General features: G+C 50.8%; 1 protein-coding gene across 5 annotated transcripts in view; it reads right to left on the bottom strand.

The window, feature by feature from the left end:
- Positions 1-14,277, bottom strand: part of OGDH (oxoglutarate dehydrogenase) — a 67,933-nt gene that overhangs the window by 34,665 nt on the left and 18,991 nt on the right. For 3 of the 5 annotated variants that reach the window (XM_088834622.1, XM_055421095.2, XM_055421096.2), the window contains 2 exons: positions 4,300-4,491; positions 2,287-2,389 (listed from right to left, as the gene is read on the bottom strand). In XM_088834622.1, coding sequence (XP_088690748.1) covers positions 2,287-2,389; positions 4,300-4,491 — 295 coding nt within the window. Of the gene's footprint in view, positions 1-2,286; positions 2,390-2,518; positions 2,610-4,299; positions 4,492-14,277 lie in introns of all 5 variants that reach the window. The other 2 variants (XM_088834623.1, XM_088834621.1) reach the window with 1 other exon arrangement.

Consider the following 14,277-nt stretch of genomic DNA (forward strand, 5'->3'; position numbering starts at 1 on the left):
CCATGTAGGAAGCTGGCTTGAGCCCAGGCCTGAGGGTCGGATGAGATGATGGGCAGCAAAGCACTCTAGGGACTGTCCAGTGTCCCCGAACAGAGTGCTCCTGTTGATCCAGTTGTTTTTATAAAGACCTACACACATCAAGGGTGAGATAATTCAAGACTTCCTTTCCTACAGATTCAAATATCAATACATGCTGGGTTTACACTATTTCCATGACTTTTCTATCACACTATTTTGAATTCTCAGGATGAAATGCATTTTTCTCCTGCAAAGGAGGGGGCTTCTCCTTAACTTTCTCTTGACGTTTCTGACAGGCTCCCAGCCAGAGGATGAGCTCAGGAAGCTCTGGGGCCACTGCTGTGTGTCTCTGATTTATAACATCCTCCTGCTGGTTCACCCTCGATATGTTGACGCTGCACCTTAACGGAAGCACTGATACTTGGGGCACTGTTTCAGAGGTGACTGTAAGGGGAGATCAAGATGGCCTAGAAAGGACCCAAAAGAACGATAGATGCCCTACCTCTGTGCCTGCCCCATGAGAGCTGTGAACTGAGGAGGTGGGCAGCATCAACAGGGCTGGGGGCTCTCAGGCTTCACAGACTCCTGGGCTGGGACGGCCTGGGGGCTTCCAAGAAACCCTTGCCAGAGCTTGTCGCCATGGTGCATCCCACCCTGACCAGCCTCAGGCAGGACAGACAGGAGCCCTAGGCTCCCCAGGCAGTTTCAGTGAGTTGGGAACCACTGGGAAAGGTCTGATCAGATATTAAGAACCTGGCAATCAGGGATGGCACAAGAACTGGGGAGATTAGGCGTCTGACACCCCCCCACCCCCGCCCATGCCTTTCTTGTTTAAATGCTTGACTGTGCACAGGAACACCAGCCTCTGTGGCCCATGCCCTGCCAGGCCCCACAGTCAGAGTCCTTCTCTGGAGAGACAGCCCCAGGACACAGGACCTTGAGCTATTCCTCAGGCAACCAGTGCTTGGGGGCTCACAGGCCTCCCAGGTGGAGTAGGGGTGGGAGGTCCGCCCTGGCCCAAGCACCTGGAGGGGACTCGTGGTGCCGATGGGCTTCAGCACAGGTGAGTGCCAGTTGGATGGGGTCTGGGTGCTTTGGGGGCTATGTGGTAAGAAGGAGAGAGGCTCCAAGTATTCTGGGGGACAGCGGAGAGAAAAGCCCACCACTGGGGTGCACAAAGCTGTCACCACTCAATAAAGCAGCTGTGTTCAACTCACATCTTGCCAACAATCTGGACTGGCCCTATTTTATATTCAGAAGAGTTGATCTAATCTTTCTTCCAAAACCTTTGTACAGTTATAAAGTATCCCCTAGGAGTTTTTCCGAAATGAAGACAGAGCAGAGACAAACCTCTAACAGCCATCCTGGGGCCAATGCTATTTGAACTCCAGTATTACCTGACTAGTGCCTGATCTCTCGACTAACAACCCAGACCCGCCTCTGGGGGGCGTTAGAGACTATTATTCAGAGGAGGCAAATTCTGTCCCCTCCCAGAGCAGCGTTAGGCAGGTAGGTAATCATCAGTTTTATTAGCATGCACAGTGTTCCTCATAAACAACCTGGCCATTTAAAAATTAGTCACATCATCATTTCTGTAGCACAGGTTAGCAGCACGGTGACTTAGAGCAGGTTAACGTCTGAAAGCGACCACAGGTGTGAGCCCTGCCCGGCCCCTGTGCTCACGACAGAGGGGGTGTGGGGGTCGTGGCTACAATCGCCTGTGTGTCACATGCGCTTCCCTGCACGTGGGATGCCTTCCAAAGTTTCCTCAGTGTGATCACCGGCATTTGAGAATCTAGACACCCCAAATGCACCCCTTGTACTGGAATTCGCCCTGTCAAAGGCAGGCTGCACTGTGCTTCAGGGCATGTGACAATGATTTTGAGCAAGACCCCATCTGGGCACAGGCTGCACTGCCCTGAGATTTGGAAACCGAAGCCAGATGTGCTAGTCCCTGGAATATCTTGGGGACCCGCCTGCCTGGGTGGGTCATGTCTTTTCTGTACCATTAACCTTTTCTGCCCCCAAATTTCACTTTCCAATTTTCAGGCTTAGACAATTGAGCTCATATGATCTGGCTGAAAAGATGAGATTAAAAATAACTTGCCCAAAACTCACTAAGGCTGCATGACTTTTAAATGTCAAGTGATCAGAACAAAGGAAACTTAAGAGTCTTTCCCTTTGGCCTGTGGACGTCCTGGCTGCCACGAGCTGGGACACACAGAGAGGAGCCAAACAGCGCAGCGCTGGCCGCTCTCAGACCCTCACCAAGTTTGTCTGTGGATGAGATAATATCAGCGGGCACGGAGGAGTCCAGATCGGCATCCAAAATTCCCAGGGGGTCCAGCTGTGCTACATGGTGCCCTCGTATCTACGAATGGGCCAGCGATGGAGAGGGAAGGACACACACAAAAGGACAGGAGAAAAAAAAGAGGGAAGGGGTAAAAAAAAAAAAAAAGTAAAATTACATTAAAATTAGCATTTACAGATTCATTCTCACCCACGTTTGAAGAAACAGTTACCGGAGCATCATCAAAATTTACACAACTAATTCCGAGAGGATCAAGTTTTGCAATGTGGTGACCCCTGACCTGGAAGCAATAATACAAGCAGTCATTAAGCAGGTCCTGTGGGCTGTGAGAGGGTTAAAAGTTACATTTGATCAAACCTTTCCCTGAGAGCACCAATTAACCCAAAAGTAAGCCTGAGAATAGTTTATTTTAAACCACTATTGGGCATAACAGTCTTCCCAGGTGGCTCTAGTGGCAAACAACCCGCCTGCCAGTGCAGGAGACATAAGAGACGTTCAATCCCTGGGTTGGGAAGATCTCCTGGAGAAGGGCACACAACCCACTCCAGTATTCTTGCCTGGAGAATCCCATGGACAGAGGAGTCTGGAAGGTTACAGTCCATTGGGTCGCCAAGAGTCAGACGTGACTTAGCATGTAGGCTTTGGGCATAAAAGCACTTCTATAAAAAAGGGATAAACTTCTCAGGTTATGATAAACCTGCCTATCTAAAAGGACTCATTTCCTGGGATCCTGACACAGTCTTCCTAGATAAACAGAAATGGGAAATGCTTGGGACTTTGACTCGAGTGTAAAACCCACTCAGCTTAGAAGAGCCTGAAGTCCCTCAGGAAGGTGCGGGTGGCACTGCCGTGGGGTCAGGACAGTCTGAGTGGAATCATTTACAAACAAAAGGACAGAAAATCCCTCCCAACTTCCAAATTTGTGTCTTTAAGTCTTGGACATTTTATCCACAGTTTTCTGCGCAATTTGGGAAGAGGAATAGCTGTTATGAAGTCACTGAAAGACCGCAGAAATGACTGAGGCGGAATGAGTTAGGCAGTGGTCGGCACACACCAGCTGTGCCTCTTTTAGCACCTGAGAGCACACGGCTATCTATTCTCACTTGCCCTGGGGAGAAAGCCTGACTTGCCAGGCTCCCCCAAGAGGACAGATCCACTCTGTGCTACCTGTCCCGACACTTCTGGCAACTGACCAGGTGGGCAGAGGAGAACAGTCCATGTGGCCGTTTCCAGGAAAGAGAACAGTGGAGGGATGAGGACTCCACAGTGGGACTCCCCTGCCAGGTTGCAGCTATGCCAGGAGAGGCAGCAGGGGAGCCCAGATTCTGGGGGTTCCCAGAAGGGCTGCTCTGGGTCCAACTGTTCCTCTTCTCCTCCTGAGAACTACTCACAGAGCAGATGGTAAGATCTGAATCCCAGGCTCTTCTCCATACCAGGCAGATATCCTGGAAGGGGCTTCTGGGCTCCGAGGGATCCACTGGTTCTGCCCGACCCTCCAATGGGAATGCTCGTGGAGAGATGGCCCCTCTGGAGGCTCAGCTGCCTTTCCCTGCTTCCATGGGCTCTGCTTCTGTCCCCAAACCCTACAGGTTTACCTTCTCTTTTTGTATTTGGGCGTTAGCAACTGAGAAGGGGCAGTGCCTGAGGGAGCAGCACACCCTCGGGGTCACCGCTCCCTCCTGGGGATCAGCAGTTCCCTTGCCACGTGGGCATGGAGTGAGCATCCCTGCCCACAAATCATTCCTGCCAACTTGTGGAAAGAAATACGGACAAGTGCCATGGATGGCATGGGATCTACTCAAATGGTAAGATGGCTGGGCTCCTTTTCTCTTGTCATATTTCAATTTTGCCTCCCTCCACCCCAGAGCAGGGAGAGAGTACCTAGCGTTTGGTGGGGGATGAAAGTTAAACGACCACCTTCACTGGGTCGGCGGGGTGCTGTCACAGATGGCCGCCCACCCCCACCTTACCTGGTAAGCCCTGATGAGTGACTGCACCGCCAGGTGATCCTCCACCAGCTTGTCCACGTTGGGCTGGGCCTCCACTAGGGGCCGCGCTCTGGCCATAGCTGACAGGGAGCCCGGGCTCAGGGGGAGTGGGCTCTGGTAGGCGGTGCCTGGGGGTGCTCCGGCATTGGTGTTTCGGAAAAAAATGTCCCATGACTGAAGACAAAGAAGGAATACACGTATCACTCCACTGCTCCCCTAAGACCTAGGATGCATTTTTAGCCAAAAAGAGAACCTCTCTTGGCAGGTAAGTCTTGATTATGTCTACCTACCAGTAGGCTGGTTGGGTCAACATCTTCATACTCTGGACAGCCTGCTTCTACACTCCGAGGGTGGGTCTCTCAGAGGCTGGGTCCCTGCTTTCATCATTCCCTCCTGATGGGCCTCCTCACCCCTCAACCCCATGATGCACGTGCCCTCCCATCAAAACCCCCAAGGCCCAAGGCCAGGCACCTCTGCCCCACTTGCGTGTGCCAACTGCTTCCACACAGGCAGCCCAGGAGGGGGTGACTGGGGGCCTTCCTGCCCCATCTGTCCCCTCCTGGTTATCTAGCAGACCAATGCTCTTGGCCTTCCTGCCTGAAGGGCTACAACTGCCCCAGATTCTCAAACCCCCAGTGAACCTCCTGAGGGGGACAGAAGGTATTTAGGGCTGCTTTCTAGACCCCAGGGGCTTGGCATAGCCTTCAGGGCCCAGGCCTATCTGCTCATGCTCACTCCCTGAACACAGAACAGAATCAGGGCCTGTATGTGAGAGGCAGTCCAGGGCTCAGATGTGTGAAGCCTCAAGGGTCCCCTCACTGACCCCTAGAGAAACAGTCATTTCTGTACTTCAGGAGGCTGCTTGGGAGTTAAGAGCTCAGCTTAATTCTGAGCTCTGAGATCTTGGCAAATAACCTAAGTTTATGTGCTCAGTTTTTTCATCTGTAAGATGAGGACAAAAAGAAAAACAATCTATATTCTTCATAGTTTTTTTTAAAAGACTAAAGGAATTCAGCACACAATCTGGTAGGCAGTTCATATTACTGGTAGTAACTGATAATACTACTGGCTTAAATTTCCTTTGTGTATATTAAAAAGCAGAGACATTACTTTGCCAACAAAGGTCCATCTAGTCAAGGCTATGGTTTTTCCAGTGGTCATGTATGGATGTGAGAGTTGGACTGTGAAGAAAGCTGATCGCCGAAGAACTGATGCTTTTGAACTGTGGTGCTGGAGAAGACTCTTGAGAGTCCCTTGGACTGCAAGGAGATCCAATCAGTCCATTCTAAAGGAGATCAATCCTGGGTGTTCATTGGAAGGACTGATGCTAAAGCTGAAACTCCAATACTTTGGCAACCTCATGCGACGAGTTGACTCACTGGAAAAGACTCTGATGCTGGGAAGGATTGGGGGCGGGAGGAGAAGGGGACGACAGAGAATGAGATGGCTGGATGGCATCACTGACTCGATGGACATGAGTTTCAGTAACTCCGGGAATTGGTGATGGACAGGGAGGCCTGGCGTGCTGTGATTCATGGGGTCGTAAAGAGTCGGATGTGACTGAACTGAACTGAATGTGAACTAACTCCTCTTCCTATTATTTTTGACTATTTTGTGTAGGATTCTTTTTATTTTTTTGGTCCATGCTGTGTGGCTTGTGGGATCTTAGTTCCTAACCAGGGATTGAAACTGTGCCCCCTGCAGTGGAAGTTTGGGGTCCTAACTACTGGAATGCCAGGGAACTCCCTGATTCAATTTATAATTTGCACAGACACTGTGACTGTAATAGTTTATCTCAGACGAAGATGTGAGGTTTTAAAAAAATGTAGAGGTCAGAAAAACTAAGGTTTAATATAACTTCATTGCAAAAAATATACAGTAAAACTCAAGCAGTTGAGACCCTGGAGAAGGAAATGGCAACCCACTCCAATATTCCTGCCTGGAAGATCCCATCAACGGAGAAGCCTGGTGGGCTGCAGTCCATGGGGTCGCAAAGAGTTGGACACGATTTGGCGACTAAACAAGAAGAAGCAGTTTAGAAACGTGAAGACACTGTCTTTCTTCTCTGCCATGCGTTTTTCCAGTTTCTAAGATTCTTCTGTCAATGAACTCTGAAGAAAGTCCTTGAAAAATCTGGAGAGGAGAAACTTCACTAGATTTGTGTGCCCCTTCCTAGTAAGTGCAACCAAGATGTTGTTCAGATGGGCTTGTCTGGGAGCCTGCACAGGTACCAAATGCGTCTGTGCCTGGGCAGAAACCTGGAGATTGGTCCTGAAGGTCTTCTGGCTTTTTCAGGCAGGTTCTTTATGACATGCAGACAGATGACTTGGACGGTCCAAGGGACTGCTGTGTGCTACCGCCAGTCACAACCCTCTTGGGATGGGCAACGGCCTGAAACATCACAAAGGGCAGCCCAGCCTCTCACTAAAAGTGTTTCTGAGGGGAGTGCTCCAGAACATTTATATCATTCTACAATAAGAACATATTCATTTTGTATTCAGAAAAATTAATTTTAAAAAATCCAACTATTAGGGAGATGATTATACAACATGGTAAATACATGAAAAACCAGAACAATATACTTTTTATGTGAATTCTATCTCAGTAACAATTTTAAAATGCTTTAACAAATCTCACTATTCAAAGTTTTATTGTTTTTACCATTCTGGTTACTTTTTAGTTTGTCAGTTGATGGTAGAAGGGAGATCTGGGGTTCTCTTGTGGCGCCAGCCATAACACTGACTGTAGAGAACCTCACATCATGCAACCTGACAACAAAGGACATTCTTCATCTGGGGCATGGAACCCCAAGACCAATCTCTCCCTCTGAATTCTCTAACAGGAGTAAAAGCAGTATGTCTACCAGAGAAAACAACTGACTCACTCCTGTGAGAGAAAAAGAGAGGATGTCTCAGGATCAGCAGCCTAGGGCAAGGTAAGGCTGCCCTGAGCTCGGCATCCACCTAGTTCCTTATGAGGGCCTAAGGAGCAGACATACTGGACACCCCCAAACATTTCCAACTTTGTGGAGCTTGAACAGCAGGCCATGCAAGCTCCACGCATTCTGGGAGCAGTTCTGGCCCAAGGCTCTCTCTGGCTCCCACCCATGCCTCCAGTAACCGAGGGCCTGGACTACAAGGAGCCCTGCTGACATAGCAGGCAATAGGGCAAGAATCAGACTAGCCTTGCACGCCAAGAACCAACAGCCTTGTAAAACCTGATCTAGTTTCTACTTTGCCCCCAGCTGGTTCTGGCACTGGAGTCCCCACCCTTACCTGTGTCCACACTAAGTCCTGCTGTGGACACACACCCTGGGGCTCTAAGCGGGGGTGGGGCCATGCCCTGGAGGGCAGGGCAGGACCCTGAAACCAAGGAGCCTCTGGAGAGCAGCACTTTCTTCAAGCTTTAAACACCATCTTCTGCCTCACAGAATACATGAAGACATGTCTGAAATGCAGTGGCAATTGCCCAACAACAAGACCTTGGATAGAGAGGGTCCCCTGGCTGCACGCTGACCCCTCATCCTGAGGGGCACTAGCTGCTAAAAGATCCAGAGCCAAAAGGCACAGCAAAAACCACAAGTTCATCTCTCTTCAGAAAAATCAGCTTTGACTAACAAGAACAGTGATGGCAGCTGCAAGGATAGGGTGGGGGGGCAAGTTATCACACTGATGCTCTGAGGACCTGGCATGCCAAGCACACCCTCCTGGGAAGGTGCAGGCAGGCAGGATTGACAAAGCGGCCACCAGGCAGAGATCCTGATCAGGTTAAGTGAGTCAGAGCAGGGCAACCCAAGGATAAACAGCATCTCTCAGGCTGGCTTACCCGTGCCAAAGCTAGCAAACAAAAAAATCAAAGAATTTCCAGGGCTGACACCCGGAGGGCACAGGCCAGGCAGACAAAGGCTATAGGACCTTCCAGTCCAGGACCAGGGAGGGAGGGGAAATCGCAGTTATCGGGCCTCCTCTCTCTGACCTTCTTTTGTGTTTGGGATAAAACTCCAGGTGATTTTCAATTGGCTGAGGACAACAACGACGGAAATTCTGCTCAAGCTGGAGGCAGTCAGAAAAAACTGGTTCATACCGGTATTGCAGAGAGCTGGGAACCATTGGGAAAGAATATGCCAGGAATGCAGCGTCCTCCTTTCCTGTAATTCACCCCCACCGCCAGCGCACACAGCAGCTGGTGTGCAGTTCTGCTCCCCTTCAGCTTGACCAGGCCCTCCCCCACGAGTTCCAGGCAGGAGGGGCAGGCACCTGCACTCAGGTGACTGCCCAGTCAAGGAGCCCACCCCAACAACCAGCAAGCCCCCCTTCACCAGATCTGATCACTTGGTGACAGAAAATTGTTGGCTGCACACAGTTTGCAAAACCTTTGCATTGCAACTTAAAGCAGGTAAAGTTTAATGAAATCAGACCTCAAAAAAAGCTGATTTTAAAAAGGCTGTGAAACATTGTAAAGCAATTATACTCCAATTAAAAAAAACAACAATGCTGCAACAGTGAAGGTCATTTTTTGGCTTGCAGGTTTCACCAGCCCTGGGACTCTGAGCCACGCTTCCTCTCCCTGCTGCACTGTTCCCCAAGGTGCCCCTTCTGCCCCACCTCCCCGACACCTGACCTGGCTTCTGCATTCATTCAGCCGTCTGCACACCCCACCCCACCCCACCCCCGCTGCCCATGATACTCATCTCCGAGATGTGATGCATGGCTCTGTCACTATCTGGAGAGGATTTCCCTTTGGATAATCACAGTCCTCATGTGTACACACCTCAGCTTGACACTTTATTTACCTGTGTGCATACCTGCTGCCAGTTCTCTCTCCCTGGAAGCAGCTGCCAGAACCAAGTGTCTGCAGACCTGCTGCAGGGACAGGTGACCACGAAGCTGAAGTGATGGGTTAGTGCGAGGCCCTTCCCAAATGAAGAGACAGGTTACCACGAGACTGAAGTGACGGGTCAGTGGGGTGCCCTTCCCAAATGAAGAGAAAGCTTCAAGAAGAGGATGCTTGTGTGGTCTCATGTGCCCCCTGCACCTAGAGCTTCACAGCCTTGATACCATGGAGGTGAGCAGTCCTGGCCCTCAGAGGAGCTGTGGGGCCAGCCACACACCTCCCATAAGTGGGTTTAAAGCCACCAACTTGTTGCTGAAACAACTTAAACCAAAATATGATAGATTTCAAGCACAAATAAGGATAACATTCTGGCTGAAATGAAATCAGACTTCTTATGTTTACTTTTAGATAACTAGAGGCATTTAACTGCAGTACATGAAGGTTTGTTTTCAAAAGCCCTCACTCCTCCTATACTGCTCCACAAAACCTCCCAGACTTCTTACACAGGCCTGCTGGGTTTCCCCTGAAGTCACCAGTCCTCTTCTCCCCTATTAGGGGGAGCTCTTCAAAGCTCCAAACACTTCTCTAATGTCTAAGAAGTTGGTCCGGTGCCTGGCACATAGGAGATGCTCAACACACCTGCTGAATTAAGGTCAGACAGGACCAGGCTCCTTCACATCCTGGCAGGTGTGGTGTCAGATGCAACGTCAGGTGCACTGGTAGGGCTGGTGTGATGCGAGGTGCTGTGCTCAGTGGGGTATCAAAAATGGTGCTGGGGGCGGTTTCAGATGCAGCATTACATGGGATGCCCGGTACACTGTCTGGAGAGGTACTAGGTATGGTATTAGGTATAATGCTAAATGCTGTGCTCGGCGGGGTATCAGGTACAGAGGTGGACGTGGTGTCAGCTCTAAGAACGTGGAGTGTCCAGAGTCCTCATCTCAGACGAGGTGCTGACCTCAGTGAGGGTGGCAGTGCTAACCAGGGGACACGCATGTCAGCGGTTCAGAGAGGCCAGCAGACTTTACCCTGTTGATTGTCAGCAGATTGCAAGAGTCTCAGGGCCAAGTTCCTGACTGTGAAGGTCACAATAGACACTTGTTTGGTTTGGTTTTGGAGGGGTTGCAAACACACTACCACGGGCCCTTTCCCGCACTTCAAAGGCCTCCAATGTGTGTCAGATATGTGGGCCAGCGCAAGTGTGTGACCTCACAGGGCCACACACACGTTGAGTCCACCAGAGGGGGCCTGTCTGCTGCCTGCCCACTCATGGGGGATTGGAAGCCCCAGTCCTGCCCCCTGCAGGCTGGGCGAGGGTGCAAGTCACTTTAGCTGTCTGTGCCTGATTCCTTGCCTATAAAAGTACAGAGCACAGACCACTTAGGAGAACAGCCCTGTATTTGTGTAGCGTTTTACAGCCTTAAGAAAAGCACCTGCAGGTATACTCATATTTGTTCAAGAAACTGATGATCAAAGCTTAACCATAGTGTTACTAATGCTTCTTCTAGCTGCTCAGTTCTCTGACTCTGAGTTCTGGACCGACCAGACTGTTTTTTCTTGTTCAAAGTCCCCTTCTGATGCCACTCTTGCTGCCACCCTGCTGTCTCCTCCCTCACTATGGAACAACCTCACCCACTTGCATTAGGCACCCTGGTACGGAACGTGATGTCACCTAACAGCCACCACCACCCTGTGCTGGGCTCTCTGCCAAGGACCCTGACGTAAAACCACCCCGGGCAGTGGGTGTGGGAGCTTCTGGTCACCTCTTGGATGGACCAATCCCCAGGCTCAAAGGCCGTCACAACTGATAAACGAATGACTGCCAGGTCTGGACGTCAGACCCCAGCACTGTCACAAACAACCGTTTCACTGTGTTCTGATGCTGACAATGCTTTTTAACTGCCACAAACATGAGATTCAGGAGAACAAGTGACCAGGGAAAATTCATGTATGGCCAAATAAGGGTTTGGTGGGTTCAGGTTAATTCAGCCAAATAAATGGACAGGCAGTGGCTCCAGTACTTTGGCCACCTGATGCGAAGACCTGAATCACTGGAAAAGACCCTGATGCTGGGAAAGACTGAAGGCAGAAGGAGAAGGGGACGACAGAGGAGGAGATGGTTGGACGGCATCACTGACTTGATGGCCATGAGCTTGAGTAAGCTCCGGGAGTTGGTGATGGACAGGGAAGCTTGACATGCTGCAGTCCATGGGGTCACAGATTTAGGGACACGAATGAGCAACTGAACTGAACTGAGTGGCTCCTGGAGCCACAGACGGTCACCCATGACTTGCTGGCCAACAGATACAGCTCCTCAAGGATCCCAGTGCCCTGGAGAGAGTGGGCACCTCTCTGAGGCTGTCTGTCTCTCCAGTCACCCCACACAGGGCTCCTCCAGCTTAGAAAGTGTACATTAATTCCTAAGCACCCAGCTTTCTGTGCACACCAGCCCAGCTACTGTATGGAGCTGAATGATTCATGTCTCTGCACTGGGCAGTGTCTCCCACCCTCCTGGTGTGCGCCATCTGTGCTAACTGCTGGGCTCCATGCCTTTTCTGAAAACACCACGTGTGACTGTCCTAACGTCCTGATAAGACGATGTGCCCAGGGTGAGGGGAAGAGGAGGCCCTTGGTGGACAGCCACAGAACCTTCACCAAAGGTTCGTGCTTCAGAGCTAAGCAGTCTTGAAAGACATGCACAATGCTGGGCTTCAGACCCCTCCAACCAAGGCAGGGCCTTGTTCAAACCATCCCCAGCTGAGGACAGGCAGAGCCATGCCCCAACCCAGCTCACTGCCTACCACACCATGTCTTGGGAGGAACCAGGATCTGGGCCTGCCAGACCTGTCACCACAGAATTATTTCTATAGTTAAAACCAGGGGCTCTGCTTGCAGATTCCTCAACCACAGAAGCCAAGTGAACTGTGCTTGATTAGAGCAACGCCATGTTTTCTTTTAAAACCACAGTGTTGTACAGGTGAGAGAACATCTCCAGACAAGTTCTACTATCTTCGCTGTATCTGTGAGGGTAAAATGTCAATAAACACACAGGATTAGCAAAGAAAAGCCATCCTGGCTTAGCCCTAACTGCTGATAGGGGAATGATGCTTCCTGAGTCTCCGCCCCAGACTAAGGGTAGTGGCCCCACCATATCATTATAGAAAGCACTGTGGTAAGCTGCACAGTGGCCACACGTCCTCCCAGGTCCACACAGAGGCCCCCTGCAGTGGTCGTGAGGCTCCTTCATTGGAGACGTGTCCCTGGGGACTGACCTGAGATTTGTTTTGACCACAGCCATGGGTGGGAGTGACAGTGTGTAAGTTCTGGGTGGGGCATCCAAGGCCAGCAGGCTCTCCTCCCCTCCCCTCTCCTCTCAGAGATACACTGAGGCCTTGTGAGGCGATTGCTCTGGTCCCTGGATGACAGCAGGGCCCGGCGAATAGCTAGCACCAAACACCAGATTTGAGGAGGTCCTTTGTGGGGCTGCAGGCTGGCTGAACCACAGCTGCACGGGAGCTGGGAACCAGAAGAAAGACTTCGCTGGTGAAGTGTTTTGGGTTGCTAGCTTTTAGGGTTATTTATTTCATGAATACTCACAGGAACCAGATTTTTACTGCAGGAAAATATTATATGCAGGACATCTGTGACCACTCTCCTGAGCAGTCTTCTTGGGATTCCTCAGCAAGTAAGAGCCCATGCCCTGTGCCTAGCTGTCTGCAGCCAACAGTGCGTTCTGTCAACTCAGTATTACAACTTCCAAGGGCAGCCATGTGGGACCACAGGCACATTTGATCCCCCATGCGCCTAGTGGGCACCCCACCTGGAGGACCCAGCCCAGCCAAGCCAAGCCTCGGGCCCAGAGAGAATTGTATCTGCGAGTCATGACCACTTAGAGAGAAGGCCCAAAACTTACAACCTGCTCGCGGACAGCAGAACCCAGAGCCTAGCAGACCCTCAGTGAGGCCTGGCACAGATGGAACAGGAGAGCCAGTGGCCTAGAGGCTCTGAGCTGATGCTGATCACCAACCACCACAGCTCCTTTCTGGGAAAAGCCCCAAAGGATCCCTCCCTCTAACAATGTTTCCTTCCTTCCTCAGAAAGGAGGTGCCGGGAGAGTGGCCAGGGTGGAGCTCGCAGCTCCCTTCTCAAGGGCAGACCCAGCCCCAGGGATGATTTTTGCTTCTGGTGTTCTCCTTCCCCTCGTGGTCACTGTGGATCCCTCTCTGCAGTTATCACTGACATTTAAAAACCCACTATTTTTGCTTAACATACAGTATGAAAAGGTAATCATTAAAAAGTCACACTCCCAAAGATGCAGCATGCTTTTATTCCAACTCCACCCTCCTCTCGCCACAGGCTCAGCTCTGTCAGCACCCGACGCCCTCACCCTCTTTCAACCGCCGAGGGGTCCACGCCCCCACAGTGCTTCACAAAATAAGCAAACACTCCTCTGCTTGACGCCTGGGGCCTCTCAATGCATGTCGCAGCTCAAACTTTTGGTTTTCACGTGCTGCCTTTGGCTCTAGGCACCAAGCCCCGCAGGACCCTCTCCACTGCTGAGTGCCCCCCAGCCCTCTGTCCCTCTGCAGTGCCTTTCCTGGGCACAGGCACACTGTCCCTGGTCAGGCCCCTTCCTTACCCTTCAAAGTTCAGTATGACTGGCGCTTCCCTTCAGAAGCCGGTGGGGTTTACCCTGTGCTCTAACTGTGCTTTGCTCATACAACTGTCACAGGCCTGTGAGCTAGAGGGCCCTGAATGCTCACACCTCCTGACAGCAACTCAGTCCTCCAAAAAACTGTCACGAGCTGCAAACTGCCACACACGTAAAGTGAAGGCGCTGCTTCATGACCCCTACACTTTTCAAAGGTGCAAATTTTATTTTCTTGATCGCATAAACACAAATTCTTTAAGAGTAAAACACCATACTGGAGTTAGGGAAGATATTCTTAGCGGTGTAGTTGATTTAACACAGAAAGTCACCAGGGTTGAGATTCCTCCTGATGTAGGAAGCTCAATATGGAGGAACTTCAAAATGCAATTGAACAGCCTTGCTCACTGAAAGTCCATTAAGCATACTATGTGCATGTTCTTCTTCAAGGCCAGCAGAGAACTAGAGCGCACCATGGC

This window comes from Moschus berezovskii, chromosome 3 (assembly GCF_049115385.1).
Source record: "Moschus berezovskii isolate FMDL1 chromosome 3, NW_MosBer_1.0, whole genome shotgun sequence".
NCBI lineage: Eukaryota > Metazoa > Chordata > Mammalia > Artiodactyla > Moschidae > Moschus > Moschus berezovskii.